Source organism: Penicillium cataractarum (assembly GCF_028827025.1).
Source record: "Penicillium cataractarum strain IBT 29864 chromosome Unknown utg000001l, whole genome shotgun sequence".
NCBI classification, from domain to species: Eukaryota; Fungi; Ascomycota; class Eurotiomycetes; order Eurotiales; family Aspergillaceae; genus Penicillium; species Penicillium cataractarum.
In genome coordinates this window covers 799,852-821,073 of record NW_026622737.1, presented here as the reverse complement: position 1 = coordinate 821,073, position 21,222 = coordinate 799,852, and the positions used below count along the sequence as shown (strand labels likewise).

General features: G+C 50.4%; 7 protein-coding genes across 7 annotated transcripts; 2 read left to right on the top strand and 5 right to left on the bottom strand.

Annotated features, from left to right (window-relative positions):
• Positions 1–311: 311 nt before the first annotated feature.
• N7496_000297 (recombinase DMC1) lies at positions 312–1,816 on the bottom strand (the record flags this gene model as incomplete). The annotated part of the gene is made up of 8 exons (XM_056693228.1): positions 312–379; positions 434–596; positions 655–677; positions 792–1,219; positions 1,297–1,400; positions 1,466–1,561; positions 1,625–1,717; positions 1,778–1,816. 8 exons carry the CDS (start codon positions 1,814–1,816, stop codon positions 312–314), a joined length of 1,014 nt encoding a protein of 337 aa, XP_056559957.1.
• Positions 1,817–2,816: 1,000 nt separating this feature from the next.
• Positions 2,817–3,839, bottom strand: gisB (putative zinc knuckle nucleic acid binding protein; the record flags this gene model as incomplete). Its single annotated transcript, XM_056693227.1, has 6 exons — positions 2,817–3,269; positions 3,328–3,446; positions 3,499–3,540; positions 3,598–3,609; positions 3,690–3,725; positions 3,785–3,839. The coding sequence occupies 6 exons, from the start codon at positions 3,837–3,839 to the stop codon at positions 2,817–2,819; spliced, it is 717 nt and encodes a 238-aa protein (XP_056559956.1).
• A 1,392-nt stretch (positions 3,840–5,231) lies between these two features.
• N7496_000295 (UDP-N-acetylglucosamine diphosphorylase) lies at positions 5,232–6,946 on the bottom strand (the record flags this gene model as incomplete). The annotated part of the gene is made up of 3 exons (XM_056693226.1): positions 5,232–5,303; positions 5,378–6,112; positions 6,224–6,946. The coding sequence occupies 3 exons, from the start codon at positions 6,944–6,946 to the stop codon at positions 5,232–5,234; spliced, it is 1,530 nt and encodes a 509-aa protein (XP_056559955.1).
• A 903-nt stretch (positions 6,947–7,849) lies between these two features.
• On the bottom strand, positions 7,850–9,539 carry N7496_000294 (Peptidyl-prolyl cis-trans isomerase-like 4; the record flags this gene model as incomplete). Its single annotated transcript, XM_056693225.1, has 4 exons — positions 7,850–8,314; positions 8,422–8,618; positions 8,678–9,378; positions 9,460–9,539. The coding sequence occupies 4 exons, from the start codon at positions 9,537–9,539 to the stop codon at positions 7,850–7,852; spliced, it is 1,443 nt and encodes a 480-aa protein (XP_056559954.1).
• A 3,705-nt stretch (positions 9,540–13,244) lies between these two features.
• N7496_000293 (uncharacterized protein) lies at positions 13,245–14,899 on the top strand (the record flags this gene model as incomplete). The annotated part of the gene is made up of 4 exons (XM_056693224.1): positions 13,245–13,412; positions 13,477–13,584; positions 13,663–14,812; positions 14,862–14,899. The coding sequence occupies 4 exons, from the start codon at positions 13,245–13,247 to the stop codon at positions 14,897–14,899; spliced, it is 1,464 nt and encodes a 487-aa protein (XP_056559953.1).
• A 3,347-nt stretch (positions 14,900–18,246) lies between these two features.
• N7496_000292 (40S ribosomal protein eS24) lies at positions 18,247–19,099 on the bottom strand (the record flags this gene model as incomplete). The annotated part of the gene is made up of 3 exons (XM_056693223.1): positions 18,247–18,323; positions 18,480–18,727; positions 19,023–19,099. 3 exons carry the CDS (start codon positions 19,097–19,099, stop codon positions 18,247–18,249), a joined length of 402 nt encoding a protein of 133 aa, XP_056559952.1.
• Positions 19,100–19,343: 244 nt separating this feature from the next.
• On the top strand, positions 19,344–20,620 carry N7496_000291 (protein-lysine N-methyltransferase; the record flags this gene model as incomplete). Its single annotated transcript, XM_056693222.1, has 4 exons — positions 19,344–19,574; positions 19,691–20,227; positions 20,310–20,445; positions 20,499–20,620. 4 exons carry the CDS (start codon positions 19,344–19,346, stop codon positions 20,618–20,620), a joined length of 1,026 nt encoding a protein of 341 aa, XP_056559951.1.
• Positions 20,621–21,222: the final 602 nt, after the last annotated feature.

Genomic DNA, 21,222 nt, shown 5'->3' with positions numbered 1-21,222 from the left:
GGTGTTGGGACCGTTGGGTTGTAGATTCTGGATTGGATCTTTTTTTGAAGTTTTACGTTTAGCGTGGGATTTTGCCTGGTTTATGGCAGGGCGGTGGGGCGGGCGGTAGGAAGCTGTTGTATGAGATTAGCCCTAAGTTGGAACGGTATTGCCGCATTGGGTGTATAAAGCATAAATGGGTTGGTATTTCTGTAATCCGATGGTGAATATACGCTAATTTATGCATCTTGTAATTAACCTATATTTGCCTTGTTGGCCCAGCTCCTCCTGAATCGCCTCAAACCTGCCACCATACTAATTCCATAACCCCCTCACACCTTGTCAGGATCATTGATACCGCCATTGGTGATCACATAAGTCGCCTCACGCTCGGGACAATCTATGAAGATTAGTGTTCAAGCCTTCACCGAGTTTGCCTCCAAATGTGACATACCAGGGGAGTCCTGAATCTTTGCCACTCGCTCATCACCCCGGCCCTTGCGCAGAAGCACCCGAGTCGTCGAAGCATGGGCGAGGACATGCCCACCAACCGGCTTGCGGCCATCGGCACCTGCAAAGAGTGCACTTGCACCGGGATCGCTCTGGACTTGATTGGTCTAGAGCCAGGGTTAGAAGTCTCGCCCCATGCCCGTCTCAGCTCGCAGAGTGACTTACCATCAAGACGCAGACGTTGAACTCTGCAGATGACCCACCATCAAGAACCAGTCAGCACAATCTCCATCACCAAATAACAAACAAAAAACACAAAACCATTCAAGAATCTCAAATCAAAACCCACGCATCAATCTCACCTTCCGCCATATGCGCCAACTTCATCAAAAACTGCCCCAACTTCTGCTGTCTCTCCGCCAACTCCCCCCGCCCACAATAATCCACCCGAAAACAATTCATAATACTATCAATAACAAGCAACCGATACTGCCCCGCCGCAAACTCGCGACTCAACGTATTCAGCAACTCCAACTGATGCTCCGAATTGAGCGCACGCGCATACGCAATATTCTCCTGCGCAGCGTCGGGATCCATCCCGAAGCGTTCGGCAATTTGCGCAATGCGTTCGGGCCGGAATGTGCCCTCGGTGTCGATGTAGGCTACTTTCCCGTCGGCGCCGCCGTGGGAGCGTGGGAGTTGGGCGATTACGGACATTGTGTGGGAGAGTTGGGTTTTGCCGCAGCGGAATTCGCCGAAGACTTCGCTTATGGACATGCTTTGGAAGCCGCTGTGTATGGATTAGTTGAGAGAAGGGGAAGGAAGGGAGGAGGTGTGGTGAGGGTGGGATTGTGGGTTTGGGCTTACCCGCCTAGGATGGAGTCGAATTGCTTGCTGCCCGTTGAGATGCGGACGACTTTCTTGCGTTGGTGGTGGAGTTCCATTGCAGTTACGAAGCCAGAGGCGGAGGGCTGGGGAGACAGAACGAATAATCAGCTAGAGATTCGCTTAAGGTAAAAGAAGACAGGGTACAAACCAGGCACTTCTGAATAGCTTCCTTGACTTTCTCAACCTTGATCTCACTGAAGCCCTTGATCTTCAAGAGTGTTCTGCGGGTGGCACCATGGACGGACTGGAAGGAGTCATGTCAGCTCTGATGTCAATTGCAACGTTTCAATGGCTATGCTTGTCTTACCGCCACAGTGTAGAAGCCATTGGCCTTCAGTTTGGTGATATCAGCTGCACCGATACCGTGGGCTTGGATACCGTCGATGTCCACGATGAAATCCTACCGATATAAAACTGGATCAGTCCTCCGCGAAAAGATACCATGGAAAGAAATTCATACATCATAGTTGAATTCGTCGCCAGGGTCTGAAGCAGGCATTTTGATTGATGACCGGATATATTCGAGATGGAATGGGATGGAGAAAGTGAGGTGTCGACGAGACCAAGTCAAGTGAGTCGAAAGTCACAAGTCGAGCACATGACCCAACCACCAAGAAGAATCCAGTCACGAGCTCACAGTATACAATCTACGACACAGTCTACGAGCCTTGAAAAAGAAATTGAAAAAAGAATTGCGTTTTCACAGTCTCAGCACCGAGGACTCCCTCTAAAAGGCCCCTATTCCAACATATCGAAGCCAATCTCTTTTCACCTTCTCTTATATCTTCCCTGCAGCACACACGCACACGCACAGCATCACCACCACAACCACACATCACATCACAGCACATCGATCCATCGTCCTCACCACCCGCGCATCTCTCGTCTCTATAACCTCCTCCTCGGCCCACAACAAGGGAAAACCGCAATCAGAGTTCAAGATTTCACTCATATCGAGAAACATTCATCCGTGGGAGAAACAAATAGACAAGACGCCAATCATGAGGGCTTCCCCTGGCTAACATGGAACCAAGCAAAAGCCAAGTCAGAATCCTCAAAGAGAGGGGGCAGGGAATCCATGCTAGGAGGGGAAGGTAGGGGGTAGGGGGAGAAAAAGGGATTCGTTCGTCAGGATCAAAGACAGGGGAAAGAAAAGAAAGCACTTTTCCGGTTTGATCATCGTATACATGATATCAAAATCAAAACGCAAAAGGGATAAAAAAGCCGGGAACCGATACCGATTTGAAATAAAAAAGATCCCATGTGAAAAGGTTGAAAATGGGTTGAGTTTGGGGAGGGAATATTGGAGCTGGAATAGAATTGGAGCAGGGGATGGTTTGGTTTCAATATATGCAAAGGAAGAAATGGTGCCGAGACTCCTTGGAAAGTTTAAAGAGAGAAAAAAAACGACCGTAATACAAAATTGAGGAAGAAACAGAGAAAATAGCGAGACTATCCATCTCGAATCAGGTCGAACATGAAGCAAAGGTTTTGTCTGCTTATGCGACAGCGGTAGTAGGAGCCGCAGCCGCAACGGGGGCAGCCTCGGTGCTAGCCTCGACAGCAGCAACAGCGGCGGCGGGAGCAGCGGGGGCGGCAGCAACAGAAGTAACCTCGGCGTTGGTAGGAGCAGAAGCAGCCTCGGCGTTGGTAGGGCAGTCGCGGGAGATGTGGCCAGCCTGGGCACACTTGTAGCAGACCTTGCCGGCGGAGCTGAGAGGGCCGCCGTTGGGGGCAGTGCAGTCGCGAGAGATGTGGCCGAGCTTACCGCAGGCGTAGCACTTCATGGCCTGAGCCTGGCAGTCACGGGCAAAGTGGTTGGGGCCACCGCACTTGTAGCAGGTAGCGGCACGAGGGTAGCCCTGGAAGCCACCGCGGAAACCACCCTGGAAACCACCACGGGGGCCGGTAGGACGGCCAGCACCGGGGGCAGCGGGGTTGGTGCAGTTGCGCTGGTCAGAGAGGTTAGCTGGGATGTTTTTATCGTAGGTTATGCGTGTGGTGTCTTACGGCAAGGTGACCGGCCTGGCCGCAGTTATAGCAGCGGCCGTTGGCACCACCGTTCAGGCGAAGGGTGGGGCAGTCAGCCTGGACGTGACCGAGACCCTGGCAGTTGTAGCACTGCTTGGCTGGAGGCGGGTCAGTATCGCAAACATGTAATTGGAGGTGGACGGTCCTTACTCTCGGTGGTACGGGGCCGAGGGCAGGCGCTAGACTCGTGGCCTGTGTCGAATGAATGAGACGAGCTGCTGGTGAGGGACGGTCACACGAGAGACATACCAGGCTGCTTGCCTATGATTCGGGGTGTAATATTAGCATCGGATCTAGCAGAAGCTGCGATGAAAAGGGAATGCGAAGGGCTGTGCACGTACAGTTGTAGCAGAGACGCTCCGAGGAAGAGCAGACCTCTATATGAGAGCTCCGTCAGTTCAAGACGTCGACACGAAGCAAGAATCCCCAAACTAACCAGCATAGTGGCCAATGTTGCCACACTTGTAGCACGCACGACGAGACAACATCATCTTCAATATTCTAACCCGATTGTCAGTCGACCAATCCCAAATTCAAAGCTTCAAACACCCCGCGTCATTGATCGTGTGCCCCCCCCCCCCCCTCCATTTCCGAGTACCGAGTCCCAAGACGCAATCAACCGTATAGCTAGCATATCAAGCTCGAAGACGATCCGGAAGAACATCTAGTCAATTCATTGTCGTTTGTCGCGTCCGGTACATGCGTCTTGGTGCGGAATCGAGTAGGAGGAGGGGAAGACCGTCGATCCGCGGGGGAAGACGCAGCGCCCGCAACATCCAAGGAACGCGCAGCGATCACTCGAAAAGATTCTCCGACTCACCCTTCCAATAAACTCTTCAAATCTCAATCAATCGAATCTAAACGACAGTAACCAAAAGAACCTTGTTAGCAACTCTCGAACCAGGAAGAAAAGGACCCTTGAGGCACCCAAGAAAAAAAAAACGGCCCGAGGGTGATGTAAAAAAAGCACCACGTTCTTGACAGCCCACCACAGCCCAAAAAACTTCCCCTAGCGAAACCAAAGTGGGCACAGCTGCAGGCTTGGCCAAAGAACCGAGAATCAAAAGGTAATAGAAAGAAATCAAATCAAAGCACTTACCCTCACGTAACAACACCGTAACTCGACACAAAAGAAAACAAGATGGAGGGGAAGGGAAAGAATCGAAAGTGGGTTGCAAACTCGTCAAAAGTTTAGCTCCCGGGCTTTTCCGTATTGCGTAAGGTTGCTGATTCACCGCGCTGCCATTGGGGGAAATATACTACTGTATGAAGAGTGTTGAAATGAATTTATTATGAGAATGGTTTAATGATAAGTCATTTGATTATAGGATGTAAGGGAAATGTTGGTGAATGATTATGCAGCCATGTTGGAGGGGGATGTTCCGTTATGACCAAAGTATGTGCACTCGATTCCTGAGTATTCAACATACTCAGTTTAATACTAATATAATACTCTGTACCGCTGCTACTGCAATTATAGAGGTATAATGCAGTACCATACATAATAATACACGAAGTAATGTACAAGATAGTCTAGTATTCTGTTCGTTTTGCTGCACCCCTACATTCTTACTTCCCGCTCTCCGACGGGCCCAATTATGGCCGATGCAACCCGCAGCTCATTCCCTGTCGATCAACATCAAATCGAGATATTTACAAGGACATAGCTACTAGAAACTAGGTAAACCGGAGACTACACTCCGAATCAGGTTACTGGTAAACTCGATCAAGAGTCATAGAGAGAAAGCAATCATGCAATTCATTTCTTCGTGCCAAGATTCGGGGGCAGATATAGCCATACTACAAGCCGAGCTTCGAGCGTCGAGCTTGTCCTCCAACAAATAATTTTTGCTCTAAATTATGATGACTTGTTTTTTAACAATTTACTCCTCCTTCTCCAGGAGAGCAGGGGCCTTGATCTCACGGCCCTTGAGGAACTCCAGGTTCTCGCCGCCCTAAAACATATCGCAGGTTAGTATCCATACACCTCAGTTCAGTCAGGCTGAGTTACTTCGAGGGAATCACTTACGTAGCTGATCAGAGGAGAAACCTCAACGCCAAACTTATCCTCCTCGGTGATCACAATGCCGCCTGCGGCTTCGATCCAGCGCTGGCCCTGCTTCATGATATCGGCACGGCTGGTATCGGGATCATCCTGGCCAGTGCCGGCAGCATTCTTCAGAGGCGAGAACTCGTCCTCACGGCGCACCTCGATGGAGGCAAACTTCTCCAACGGTGTCATAGGGAAGACATCGAAGACGAACTGCTCCAGCTTAACACCGTTGGGACTGGTAGGCTTGACGGCCTCGCCGTTCTCGGGGTTGACGTAGGGGATCTTCTTGCGCGCAACGTGGTGCGGCAGCTTGTGCATCCAGGTCTCGATCGACTCGAAGAAGTTGAATGAGTAGTAGTGGTTGACAATGTTGGCAGCGCGGAACTTGAGCAGCTTGGAATCTTGGGGATCCTGGGCCTCGGCGGTGGCCTGGTCAATCTCGGAGTACTCGACAACGTCGGGCTTGCCGTTCTTTTGGACAATCAGACCGACGGACTCGGCGGCGTCACGCTTACGCACGACCTTGGTGGCGATGTCGACGTTCTTGGAGGCGGAGAAACCGATGAAGACGGGGTCGGCGACCTTGACGAGGCAGTTGTCAACGCAGTAGGCGTGGATGTGCTTGATGCCGCGCTTGCGCATGTCCTCACGCACGCCGGAGGTGACGATGGCCTGGTAGATGCCACCGTTTCCATCGGGAGCCACGGCAACCTAGACGATGCGAAGAAAGGTGTCAGTGGGATGATCCTGATGAAAGTTGTCTAGAGCAAAGTAATGCTTAAGAAGTAGGGAGTCGCCAAACTCCACGAGACTGAATCTTACCTTGCTCTTGCTCTCCATAATAATCTTGCCATCATTCGAGATACAAGGCAAAACACCCTGCTCAAAGATGAAAACATTCTCCTTGCTCAGACCAAAGTACTTGTGCTCCGCAAAGAACTCCTCGGTAGGCTTACGAGTCGGTCCGCTAGTCATCACATACCAGGGGATGGTAGCAGACTGCACACCGTGAGCCTTGTTAGCCAGATCCTGCAGCTTAGCAATGCGCTCAGCCTGGAGCTGGAAGAGCGACTTCTGGCTCAACAGGCCGATATCGAAGCAACCCTTGGGAGCAGAGCTACCCAGACGAGTACCCTGGCCACCGGCCATCAGCACCACGGCCACATTGTTCTCGGCAACCTGCTTCAAGCCGGCATCGTACCAGGACTTGAGGTCAGTGGGGTCGGAGTCGATGATGGAGGCGGTCGCCGAGGATGGCAGGGGCTCGAGGGTGGCGGGGGCATCGTCGGTCTTGGGGGGGTTGAGGGCCTTGTCGGCCAGCTCGTTGATGCGGGTTACGTCGAAGGTGGAGAGCTGGTGGAATAGTCGGGACTTGTCGGCGGTCTGGAGTTCGTCGACGAAAGCAAAGACTTGTCCTTGGTTGGCGTCGGTGTATTTCTTCTTCAGAGCCTGGAATTCCTCGGCGGAGGGCTCACGGGGAGCTTCCTCGGCCGAGCCGGTGATCTTGCCAATGAGGTTGGAGACGGTTTCCTTGATCGCAGCCATTGTGAGATGTGAAGAGGTAGATTAAGAATGGAGGAAATAGGTAGATTGGAAGTTAGGGGAGAATGGACGAGGAGGGCGGGAATAAGGGGAGGAGAAGGGAAGGGGAAAAAGTAAATAAATGAAGAAGCGCGGGGTGAAGCTGAAGCTTTCAGGTGATTTTCCACACCGTAACTACGCCACTCCCAGTAGTAAAACGTGGAATGCGCTAGCATCAGCCAACAGGCGAACTAGTAAGGAGTATTTTTAGCGCAAAGCTAGACGATTAATTCGGAACCACGGAGAGCTGGACAGAGTCTGACCAAGGTATTACTAGTTTACAGTACCCGCAGAGTGAGACCTGACCAGTCGACGTCCTCGAATGCGCAGTGTGCCCCGCCAGTGGAGATCCCAAGAGTTTCATTGCAATCCAGGGGATGTACTACTAGACCTTCAGATATAGCAGTCGGTTACTGGCACGACAAACAAAACATACTTCTGAGTTCAATAGCATTCAAACTACTTCTATAGTATTTGATGTAATCTTTGACTAAATAGGGTTTAGTTAGTTGGATGCGGGAATTACATATACTAAAACTTGCAGCGCCAGGTCTATACTTCTCAGGTACGGAGGCTAGATCACCTTGGACTGCGAAACAATGGTCCTTAGCATCATAAGAGCAGCAGTGCTCGGTGCATTGTTTTGTCAAAAAGACACAAAGGATAAAACATGAAGACATATTCCGCAAACCACGTACAATGAATGTCGTTGATGATGTGGAGCCTCCAAGTACGACCTCAGAGTCTGCAGCAAATCGTGCCTGTTTATGGAAGACTCCAGGGATATTGAGCATGGTATAATCATTCGGATATTTTGGATACACTGGGATATTGGATATTTTCAATATTAATACACAGAACGCCCCATCATCGTCGCCGCTCATACCGATCATCTCGGAGAGCCCGATCCCGGTCTCCGTCTCGGTCTCTACGGTCCTCCCGATACCGTCCTCGATCCCCACGGTCTCGGTCTCGCCGCTCATAATCCCGCCGTCCAGGACTCCTGCTAGATTCCCGCCGCCGGTGCCGCTCCTGATGTGAATCTCGGCCTCGAGGACTGCGACTGCTACGACGGTCACCATATGAATCTCGTCGGGGGCTGCGATCGGACCGGCCGTCGCGGCGGGGGGCAGATGGAGCTGGAGCAGACGGTCGATCGTTGCGTGACCGGTCAAAGACCATGTTATACGCTTTGTCACCGTCCCCGGCGCGAGAGTCGTCGGATACACGGTATTGTCGCTTTTGTTCGAGATCGGCGACACCGCCGAAGCCGCCGCGTTGTTGGCGCTTGGTTACTGTTGCGTTGCGCCAGGTGTCGGATAGTTTGGAGACCTAGACTGCGTGTCAGTAGAGTTTTGGGTACCAGACCAGCTGTAAGAAGAGATTGGGATATAGACGATATGGTAGGCAAGGGCAGGCTCTAGCAGGATAATACGTACACTTTGTGAGAAATCAACGTGGATGCGGTGGTCGTCAATCAACACGCCCTGCATTTTGAAGTAGGCCTGCTCGCAGTCCTTTTGATTTTCGAACTCGATAAACGCATACTGCAGGCTGTCGCCCGTACGCTTGTCTCGGATGACTTCGCACGACAGAATGGTTCCAAAGCGACTAAAGATCAATTGAAGGTCCTCATCTGTATCCAAGTTGTATTAGTTCCCGTCCGACCAGACATATCGATTGACATCAACCTACCTTGTGTCACGGGATTCAATTTACAGACAAAAAGCACATTCTCAGGAGGCTTGACATCGGCAAAAGGTAGATCGCCCACCATCTCCAAAGTCAGCGCCTGGGCACGCGCTTCGCGCTCCCGACGCAGCTTCTCCATGGCAGCTTCGTCCATCTCTTCATCCAAATCCTCATCGTCGGCGATTCGCACGGTTGCTAATTGCGCTTTCGTCGGCACAGGACTCTCGGGTGGCTCGACCAGCCCAGCGGGGTCATCGAATGGATCATCCAGGACAACGGTATGGCGAATACGAATATCCTTCAATGGCCGGCCTCGATCATCAATGAACGACTCATTAATTTTCTCCAGCACGTCGAATCCCTCAACAACTTTGCCAAAGATAGCCGCCTTGCCATCCAGATAATCCAAGTTCTCTCCCAGTGTAATCAAAAACTGGCTACCGGCCACCCGCTGGTCTGGATCGTTGGGCGCAGGTACCGTAGCCATGCTAACTGTCCCGCGTTCGAGATGCTTCATTTTCGGCGGCAGGTCGATCGGAAAGGTGCGCTTCGCGGGGCCACCCAAGACACCCCAGATGGATGAACCGCCATCGCTATCGGGCGCGTCGGGGCCGAGCGGGTCGCCGGTTTGGAAGCTAAAGTCCTTCTGGACGCTGTGCACGGGCGCAAAATTGTAGTACTTGATTTTGCACAGCTTTAGGAAGCTATGAGGGGAAACAGGGAAGAGCTTAGTAGGCGGGTTCAGCACGATGCGGCATTGGGAAGGGCAGGGGGAGGGCGCTTACTTTTCACAGGCTTTGGGCGACTCGTCGACCAGGAGGTCGATCACGATGTCGCCCAGGGAGGTTTCAAGTAGCGCGCTCATAGAGAGTTTCCGGGCGGCTCTCTCTCTGGTTTCGCAAGTTTGTCAACAGGCTGAAAATGCTGAAGTGCTGAAAGGCAAAAGTCGACGTTCGGAGGATCGACGGAGCTTGGGCCAATCACCGCCTGCTTGTCTGGGGAACTGACCCTCGTGCAGCTCGTGAGCCTTTTTGAGCTCTTCGCCTTGTCGTTGCTGTTTTTTCTTCTTGGGGTTTTCATGCTGTTGACTCTTTTCTTTCTCTTTCTGATTTTCTTTTTTTATCCCACGCAAATCAGCCTGCGGTTCTAGTTGTACAGCAACCGCTGGGAGAGTTTTCGATCAACCAGCGCCGGCGCGGATGATCGACCCGGTTCCTGTACGACGCTTCTTATCAATCGAACGGCATATCCTTCCGAGGGTCCCCGTTGGATTGGCGCACCACTGGGGCACTGGCGGAGAATGCGAGCCACCTTATTCAGGAGCAGGCTTGATTAGTCCCCCTGTCGTTGCAGCTTTTTGTCTGCCTGTCTTCTTTCACCGGATGTCCGTGAATGGCGCTCGACGCAGCCACTGGTCCCGGCCGAAAGAGCAACGTGCAGCATATCAACGTCACTATGGGAGGCAACGGAATGGGCAGAGAACTAGATACGAAGGCATGAGCCACCCCCGGACTTGCTGACGGAGGCTGGGGTCAACCTGGGGTGAAACTGGGGCAGTTTGATTCAAGTCCGTCTGGCCTCTTCTTCGCTCTTCCAGCCAGTATCTTCCCCAGAACTGAGTCAGGAGGACACCATGTCTCCATCCTCGGCCATGGACACAGGACTACGGGTTGCCCTCCCGCGCAATGACCTTCAGTCTACAAACTCTGCGTTTCCGGTGACCTCTTCCACGGCAGCGAGGAAACGGTGGGGGTAAAACGGTCGGTCTCCTGCAGCAGGATCCAGCGGAAGCATCGTGACAGCTGTCTGTTGAGATTTCAAAGGGAAGACAGAGAGACCGAGACATGAAGACTTTGCTGGTTGAGTGCAAGTCTTTTTTTCGCCCCAGGTTGCCCTGGCCGGCTAAAGACCCTGGCGAACAGGGGACTGCAACAGAAAACTACTGCCCTTGATAGCGCAAGATGAAGGGCTGGTCTTAATTCCAATGGGCGTTCCTGGTGCATCTACCAGAGAAAGAGAGAGAGAGTTAGTCAGTTGACTAGAATCTGGATTGAAGTCTGGATCCTGGGATCTCTCCTGACTCTTCTCAAGACACTCTTGGCTCCCCCCACCCATGTCGTGCATTGTCCGACCCTGAGGCTGCGTGGAAGAATGGATCTCAGCCATTGAGAAGGTCCTTCCTAATCCGCTATTATTCACCCACGGGCCCTGTGTATTTGAGACCAACTCAAAAGGACGCGGCTGAGTCTCATGTTTTCTTACCACATGTCCATATGCTGGGAGTCACTCGCAGACGCAAATTGATACGATGATCGCGACATCGCTGAATACGATCGAGACATCGTCCACCTCTTCCAGGTCAATGGCCAAATTTCATTCTCCAGGGCAATCACTTGACAGCATTCGGTCTTGGCACGTCAATCTGGGGCAAAAGTACCCTCCGGCTATAGTCTATTGAAGGGGAAGCTTGTTCCTCTCCCGGAACTTCATGCATCTTCGGGGCGAACCTTCTCCGAACTTCCCTTTTTAAGATTCAAACATGATAGGATCTCATTCATTTGAAGCCTCCTCCACCAGTGATCCAGATCCACCTAGTTACCACTGGCTTCCAGAGAATCTCGATTTGTGGTTCGCTATCATTGCTTTTTTTGGCTGGCTGCCCCTTCCATCGAGCTGCGGGGCGCGCAGGCGCGCTAATTCGAGCCCAAACGAACGGATCCACTTGCACATCCATGCTGCCGATCAGATGGCAACTTTACGTGATCCCTGTTGTTGGGGACAGCCTGCTCTGCTTTTTTTTCCTAGAGCGCCATTTGCGGAGCATGCCAAGCCCACCTGAAGATCTACTTTCTTGCGCCGGGACGATCCAAATGACAGGTGTCAAAGATTGCTCGGTTTTCCTTTTTCTCTGGTACACGTTAAGCGACTTGCAGCACAAATAAATCAGGCCTTAGACAGGGAGATTTGGACGAAAAAAGAAGTCAAATCCCGGAAGGCCCCAAGCGCGATATCGCACTTTTTTTTTAAACTGTTTGATGGAAGGCCTTTTTGGAGACAACCCCCAGATGGGCGAAGCCTAGGCCTTCTATGAATTCCTTCTTTACCTTCCACGAGAAAGTTCGCCTCCCCCCCCCCCCCCCCCCCCCCCAACGTCTCGGCCCGAGTTGAGACTGTTTAAACGCCCTGTTTAATACAACTGGACATGGCGTCAAGTGGATGCAGCAGCCACACCAATCAGAGTCTGGACTGGACCCATAGAGAAGCAAACTTGGCTCCTGGAAAATATTCATCTCAATCGCCGTAGCGGAAGTAATCCCGGATCGGCTCAAGGAATATGTTCCTGCAAACGTCCTGAAGTGGTCCACCTTTGTATCTGGGGAGCTTGACAGACCGCTTTATTGGGAGAGAAGTGGTGGATAGTATCTTTGGCATATTATTTGTGCCCCCCATTTACGGAAGTCTACGATCAAGCCCAAGACGAAGATTAAAACTACACCCAAGACATGGCTAGAGAAAGAGAGAAACAACCGCCACCTCGTGATTGGCTATTACGGACATCAGGCTCTTACCTCTCTGGCTGAATTTGTTCACATCATGGCTATCAGGTCATCTCTTGTGTGACGTTACTTTGTGGAACCATGTCTTTTCTACTAAAACGCCGGGGCAGTCATGCCTTGCACGTCTCTCCAGATATAGAGACCGGGGAAAGAAATCTAGTGCATACGGATATGTGCATATCATTTCCCCTGGTTACAGCAATCACTAAAAGTGCAAAGATGAAAAAGAAAGGAGAGTCAAGAAACAAAGAAAACAGAAAAAAAAAGAAAAACTTAAACGGTGCCCCCTCTAACAAGACGCTATTCCCCGGAAAGTCCCAGCCAGTGAAGTACTTTTGATCGACTTGACGGTGTACGGGGCCTTAGCCCCCTCCTTCATACCCTTACACACCCTTGAAATCTTAACCTCGTAGACTCTCATCGTAGTTTAAGTAAAATAATAGCAAATAATCATATCCAAGAAAGGCAATAGCAACTGAAGAAGCTATACCGGAAATCGAATGCAAAAAACAAAACAAGTCCCCACTGAACCAGGCCCCCCCCTCCCTAGAGATAAACCTCTCCATAGCATCGTAAATTAGTAGTAGAAGTGAAAAATGAAAATGAAAAATGTTCCCCCCCAGAATAATAGAACAGTCCATCGAACAGAAAAGAAGAGCCAGCTATCCATCTTGATTGTCACCGAAACATGGCTTAAATCCAGCCTGTCTGGCCCTGTTCTCTCCCTCCTCTTCTCTCTTCAATCACCCACCTAAAGAACCATTTCTCTTTGGACCTCTTCAACTTTCTTCTCTCTTAAGTCTCTTGCCTTCCCATCAGATACGGTCATGCACATCTAGGAGCTGAAGGAGGTTGATATTTACTGCTGGATTGATTTATACTGGTTGATTGCAGTGTACTAGCTCCGGTTAATTCTGGCTCTGAATCTTCTATACGACGAGCAGTGAGTTCCCAGAAACCTGGAAATGACTTCATTCGTCTGGTATCTACCCCCCTACTGACCATTCCTAGAAATGGACTCCTATTACACAGACAAAACTGCTACTTTTGAGCAGTCTCGGCATGATAGCTTGCTCGCCATGTCCCGCTCGATGCGGAGTTTGAATCAGCACGAGCCTAGCCCGGCAGCGGAGATGGATAGCAAGATGCGCAATCCCCAGCGTCGTCGAGTGCCAGTGGCTGTAAGGCGCTTCTAATCCTTGAAATCCTCTATACTCAGCACGATCTGGTCTAACTATATGACAGTGTGGCCGATGCCGACGACGAAAGATCAAATGCAGTGGAGACTCTGGCGATGGTCAGGGCTGTTCTAACTGTCGCAATGCTGGCAATACAGACTGCCAGTTTTTGCGAGTAAGTCATTCCATTCAGGATAGGAGGAAAAGAGCCTCAAAGATAGTATATCCGGTTGGCTGACATACCTTTGATTAGGTCGCCTCCGCCAGCTTGAAGCTGACACCCCAAGCCAACGGCTGGCCCTATCCTAATCCTGGAGCGGCGGTGATGCCTTCTCCCCGACTGGGCATGTATACTTCCACCACGGCAGGCAAGCCGACCTTGCTCTCCATGAGCTCTCCCCAGGCCCGGATGGCTGCTTTCCAACGAGCATCCGATTATGACCTTGGCACCACAGACGGATCGGTCTTCCCCGAGCGTGCAGCGGGGACGGTAGAGTCAATGCCATACGAGGCCGGTCAGTCCACAAGCTACAGCCAGTCACCGGCATACATGCACCCCAACGCCCCAGCTGGAACCCTCTTTGATTATGGAGGATCTCCCTGGAGTCCTAAGATCTGGGACTCCGTGCTGGGCGTGAGTAAACCCAGCAACGGGACCATCTACCCTGATCCCGAGGCAAACAACTCCATAGCCCAATCCCCTTTCTCCTACATGCTTCCCAGCCAAGCTCTCTCATCCACAGAAGGCCAACAGTCGACAACAGTCGCAATGGCGAATATCTCATCCGCCGATCTGCCAGGCCCGGACCGAACACTTCCAACGCCAACCTGCCGCAGCCAACAGCTTCCCAGTGCATTATCAGGACTAGTCTTCTCGCCGACAGAAACAACATCCAGCTTGTCCCTTCCAATCGAAGCTAGACCAGCATTCTGGAGCCCACGCTGTGGACCGCCTCATGACTCCCGCAGCCCAGTCCACTCCATCCCCAGCACTATCCTCTTCAGCAACAGCCCTCCACCAACAACAAGATGTCCAACAACTGCAAACCCAGAGATAATCTTCTCAGGCTTGCCTATGCCCATCACAACCGAAGAAATCATGTCATCAACTCTCTCCCCAAGGACGGCGCCACCCTCAACTACTTCCACGACTGCCTCGTACGCCATCGACGCCCACGACAACACAACAGAAACCCGTACACTCTCATCAAACACCCCTACAACCCAAGTCCCCGTATCAACTTCTACAGGCCGCTCTCTAACCCGCGGTATCTACGGCCACGACCGAACAACCACCGCCCAGCGCCTCGTCGAGCTAACGACCGACTGCACACAGGATATCTACAGCTATGCTAGCAGTGAGAAGAGCAAGCGCACCGGCGACGGTCGCAATGCTGGTGCGAGTACGTTGATGAATGGGGGTTGGAGTATACCCCTGTTCGACACTCGCAGATGCCCAACCCGGCGCTTTCTTTTGGGATGCTTCATGATGAATTGCCCGAGTATCATCGGCCGGTTGTGGAGGGGGTGCATCGGGCGCCTGTTTTGCCGTTGGGGAATCAGGGCGCTTATTGATAATCGCTGCGTCTGATGCTCTATATCTTGATGTCTGGAGTTATATTTCCCTGTCATGATTTTTCTTTTTTCTTCTTTTGGATCTGGTATGGTATACCCATGTCCGACTCCATCCCAGTCGGGTTCAGTTGCCTACCCTCTCAACCCCATCGGTACAAACACAATGCCATTCTGCAGACCGGGATAGCACTGCAATACACCGGAATCGGTGGTTCACTTCCCCTGTTGAACCATCGCGGGGAACCCGGATCGATAACCCTCCAGGCAGGTCCCCGTGAGCACTACGAATGCGAGGGCCCTACAGGCTGTGGCCGTGTTCTCTCGTTCTGGGCATGAACTTTATTAAGTATACATTGCGGTTTATTTTTTGGTTATGGATTTTTATGTTTATGGTTTCTTGTTATGTTTTTTTTTCTTTCTTTTTTTGGCTTGTTGGTTTTCTGTTTACCCTTTTTGGGGCTTTGGCTGTGTGATCTCTTACCATTCTTGTTCTTGGGGACTTGAGATTTGGCTTTTTGCCATCCCCAATTTTATCTTATTCGACGACTTCTTGAAATGATCTTTTATTTTTCTTTTTTCTTTTTGGCTTTATTCTTATCGTCTTCATTGCATGTGTATGGCGGATCATTTCAGGGAGAAGATTCCCCGCACTTCCAATTTACCTTTCTCGGCTCCTGATATCGTGTAATTCGTCTGTTTGGTTCGGTTCGCTGTATCTTGTGGATGTATGCAAAGTTGAAAGGCCCTCTTTTAATGTGTGCCCAATTTTCTACTTGCCATTATCCTGCTCCGTTGGGAGATTTCCTACCCCTAGTACCCCATGGACAGCATGCTTGGAATGTTGCACGGTGGACTCTGTTGACAATAATGAATACTTAATTTGATGTCGCTTTATATCTGCTTTTTCTTACAAGCCCTTGCTCACTGGAGAGACACTGGCTGTTGAATCATGATTTCCTCTATCGAATACCTTGTTCCAATCTTTCTACTTCCTTTTGAACCTTTAACCTCTATTGCAAGTACATCATCTACCACACTCAACGTACTAGCCTACTCAACCCACACAGTTTAGCTAAGTCGTTTAGCTAAGTCACGTACAAGTTGATTAATAGATTAACTTTCTTACTCTTTACCTAGATCGGGACACAAAGGTAACACACAACGGACAAGCACATGTACGGCATTTATCCCTGAGGTAAATCGCCGCTGGGGCGCGGTAGATAGTGGGGGTGTGGTTACATGAGATATACACATAAGATCGAAGCACCTGTACAAAATGCCACGGCATAAAACTTGACTAACACTAGGCACGGACGTTAGCACTAGATGTCTATTGTAGGTTTGACAATCGGCCCGAATCCCGAATCCCCCGAAAGTATACAAGCTGGCTTATTTATGCTTATGTCTACGTGGCAATGTGCATGTGCATGTGATATAGCCTTAGCCAGGCATGTCATGAACAATAATGCAAATGTTGGGAAAGTATATCTTGACTCCCATTTTGTTCAGGAGATAAGGCATTACCAATCATAGAACGGGAAGAAGACGCCATGACTTCGGCTTGTGTAATCTTGCCCCGGATCCCTCGCGCTGCGCAACCCCCGCCTCATGTCGTGGTTTGACAGCAGGCTTCCCCAGTTGAGTCCCTTGAAAGGAAAGAGGACGAATGACTATAGGTACTCAGGCCACTAGAATACGATAGATACCGAGGCAAATGATAATCAGATGCAGGTCCGGAAATTCTGTGGATGGTTATCCTCCGAGCAAGATCCTTGCAGGCATGACTCGAGATACCCTGGCCTTGTCTATCTTGAATTCTTTTTCCTTATGTTGGTGACGGATGCTTAAATAATGGTTATTTTCTAGGTTATCGCTTTCCAAATCAAAGACAGATTGCCCACCGTTCAGATGAAGTTAGTTATGCACTGGATAAGTGATTCTAAAGTATGTCGATGCTAGCTAGCGACTCGCAAACTCTGATCTCCATGTGGGCATGGACTTTGACTTTGGGGGAAAGGGTCCGGGGTATGCAGTGTGACAATTCTTTGTGTAGCTTGAAGAAAAGGTTTGAACCTTATAGGGATAGTATTGCGCCCTGCATAAGCTAAGTACTAAGGAGTGGCCGAGGTCTCGACCAGTTGGTGCAGGGGATATGGGAGAGACTGCGTGGGAAAGAGGTCATGACTAGATGCAGTATGTACCTAGCTTATCTCCTCTGCAGAAAGGGTGATACGAATGACGTTGAGATTGTGAATGGCGTCCTTAACGATGGACCAATGGACTCAACGGGGAGGCCTACTTGGTGATTGCCTGAACTTCCATAGGTAGCAGTATACGTATCCTGATATTCATCGACAGAAACCTAAACTTCTATGTATGGGAGCCCTTTTACACTTTTAAAAGGCAGGTGATTTGACGAAGACCTGTTCAGGTAATAAAATTGGGAAGGTGTAGGGAGCTCAACACGTACGGAGGTTGAGTTGAGAGAAATATAGAATCGAAGCCCGCAGGGAGGAAACATCCACCGAGTAGATTCCCAGTTTAAATGCAGTCGTCGAGCTGACTCAAGGAGGGAACTTCAGCTATAGACTGGATACGAAAATGTTCACGTCTCAGAGACTTGAACAAGTCAGCCTCTTTTGGACACAGTTCATTATCAACCCCGGATTTACGGATATGGCGGGGCCTAGGGCACGCTTGGGCCTCAAGTGGAGATCAAAACGGATTCCATGAGGGATCAATAGCCTCAAGTACTACGGCAGGCGAGTATGGGATGGTCAGAGGTGCAAGTACTACACAGACAGCACATACTGTCAACTAGGAAGCAGCCCCATCGAGCTAAGCGATGAACAGAAATTAAAGACATTGTAATTTCATTCCGGGGCAACAGCCGAAGCCCGTGTTCCTCGCTGGTTTTAAATTCGAGAATGGAATCATACCACATGAGAAGAGACAGCACTGACGCCTTTTGAGTGAGATCATCAGGTTTGCTGGCTACCATAGAAGATACCCAGCCAACGGGGGGAAAAAGTCGTTCACATACACCAAGGAAGAGGAAACCAATATGGTGGTATCATTTTTTGATTTTTGGAAGGATAGCATCCATGCTAGCAGGTATAATCCTATTCCTCCTTCCATTTCTCTCATACACTGCACCACAACCTGTTCCCAATACACGTAAATGCATAATAATCGAGAACAGGCCGCAACCACCAGGCCACTAAACGTTGCATCCAACCATAATTCATGGAGAGCGAGACGCTTAGTCCTTGTTCTTCTTGGGGCCCTTGGTCTTGGCGGTACCGCGGAACTTCTTGGAGCGGTTCTTGCGTTGCTTGCCTGTGGGGACAGGGTCAGTTTCATGGGATCAATATAGAGGATCCAAGTGCCTGAGCGCTCCTTTCGCGAGAAAGGAGGCTCTACCCCGTCGGTGTCACGGGGGGCGTGGTAAAATGGGGGAGAGGGGAAAATCTTCTACAAAGGGTGGAAACGTACGCTGCTGGCGGGAGGGCTTCTCGACCTTGGTGGCGGCACCAATGCGGACCAGACGGTAGGCGGGCTCGAACTTCTTCAGGGCCTCGGCGGAGTCGTAGACCAGAGCGAAGCCGGTGGACTTGCCACCACCGTACTGGGTGCGGAAACCGAAGACGGAGACCTGGTCCTTGTTGGACTTGTACAGGTCGGCCAACTTCTCGCGGAGCTCATCCTTGGAGACGTTGGGGCGGTTGGGGTGCAGGACGTCACTGGGAACGAAGAAAAAGAACATGTCAGTGGGTTGGTTCCTTGTAGGTAATTTTGTGTGTGAAATATGTGGTGTCCAATTTCGACGTCGGAAGGATTCAACTTTGCGCATTCTTTTTGTACATCATTTTATCGTCTTCGTTGGAGAGGATGTCGCAAGTGCATTTCAGAGATAACAGAGACCGTTGTGCGCGGTCTTGATTGACTTTGGCATCTCCCGAATCGAATCCTTCGCGACGTCGAAATTTCCACCTCTTTTGGTCGGGGCAACGGGGAGCAAGAAAAGGGAAGGCTTACACGACCATCTGCTTGCGGGCAAGCAGAGGGTTGCGGATGAACTTGCGAGTCCGGAGGGTAACGGGGGTGTCGGCCATTTTGGTGGTGTCGTGGTGATGCAGGGAGAGGAGCGGATGTTCGACGACTTTCAATTTTCGTGCGGTGTGCTCGGCTAAGAATTGGCGCTAACCAAGTCGGGAAGTGGTTGCTGAGGTCAGCAGTACCGTGACTGCTGAGTCAGATGTTATCGGCTTATCAGCTTATCGATAAGCACCACCCGAGATTTAACTAGAGCTACCAAATATCAATTTGTGAAGTCGACTTCAATTCAACTATAACACCATGGCAGACGAGGTGCGGAAACTTGTAGCCCAATATTTCCAGTTTTTTGATCCGCCACAACTGGATCTGCCGCCAGGAGATGTTCTACTACGCCCTGTTGTGCAAGAAGCTCTACATGAGCGCATGTTCGACGAATCTCTCACCCCACTCCCGCCAGCTGCATATCGAACACGAGTGCTCAAGCTTATAGTCGCGCGAATTGAAGAAGCAATCAAAGATCCTGAAGAAGATGTATGTTTTTTATCAGTCGTGCACATTCTCTGCTACCAGTATTCTGCATCTTCTATCTGAATCCTACATCCAATATCTGCCCATTCCTTCTTACCAACCTTGCTAATCCGACACAGGAACTAAATGACAATCTAATGGACGCCCTGGGCGTGCTTGTGGCCCAACCAAAGCCTAGCGCCTTGGAGCTGGCCCAACAACTATCCCACGTCAAATACACTGCCCCTCTGCAGTCCCCTCCTACCAGTGATCGGGAGGTGACCACGATCGAATCGCGTGGTCTTATCCTCTCCGGCGGTACGACTGGCAATCGCACCTGGGAAGCCGCGCTGCATCTCGGCTCATTCCTCGCTTCACCTGCAGGCGAATCGCTTGTACGTGGGAAACGGGTGATTGAGCTCGGTGCGGGAACAGGTTTCTTGTCCCTGTTTTGCGCACGCCATCTCGGCGTGAGGGGCGTTGTCTCTAGTGATCGTGAGCCTGTTCTAATCGAGAATATGCGCGAGTGTGTACGATTCAATTACCAAGGCGAGGGGCCTTTCCCATTCTATCCTGCTGTGTGGGACTGGGGTACTCCGCTGGAGAAGACGGAGGAGTTGGAGTCTTTTGTGGAGGGTGAAGATTTGAGGTTTGATGTTGCGCTGGGTGCAGATCTGGTATGCTTGCAGGACATGGAAAAGACTGATATCCACCTAACTGGGGAGGCTATTGTCAGGGCTAACGGATCTTCGCATCTAGATTTACGATACGGACATTATTCCTCTCCTTTTATCGACCGTTCGCGATCTCTTCGAGAATTATCACGTCGAGCAATTTATTATCTCGGCTACTCTGCGCAACGAGAAGACCTTCCAGACATTCCTTGACGGGTGTGGTAGGTGAAATAGACAGAGAGCCCTGCCATACAGCATCTAACATTTTGAATAGAAAACAATGCCTTCAGAGTCGAGGCTCTTCCCTTTGAGTCTACAACCTCAGAAGAGCAAAATGGCTTCTTCCACTCGACGAGTATCCCAATAAAGACATATCGAATCTTGAAGGCTCAATAAAAGGGATGGCATATTTGATTCATGAGACTTAATGAAACTTTGAGTATGTGCAGTCACGTTTTAGAAATGGATTGTATATCATATCTTTACAGTGTTTCATGATAGGTCCTGACTAGTTACCTTAATAAAGTACCAGAGTACCGCGGAAGGAACATGTTATAACGAGCAGCATCCAATACGTATTCTCGCTTCATACTCCTGAAGCCGATGCCATGATTTTGACTACGTCAAATTTTAAACGAAGAAAGTTAAAGCGCACACATTCTCCTTCATGCATTGTCGAAGATCAACTGAGAAAGAATGTGCAGACCTTCTACAAGGATGACAACCATTTAGACAGATCTTTCCAAGGCGATGAAATTCAAGCTAGCCTGGGACGATCCACCGGCTTTCCTTGATACTAGTATCACACCATAACTTCTTGCCATCTTTCATCAAAATGAAGGCGGGGGAAGATGTGGCCCACATTCTACTAACAACCCGTAGGAACGGGCCACCCCCGTATGGCAGGGGATCTAATTCGACTTTAAGAAGTAGCATATCAGGGTTCATATCGGTAAATGCCTGAACTTTTGCGTGCTCCTTTGCATTTCTTTTCCCTT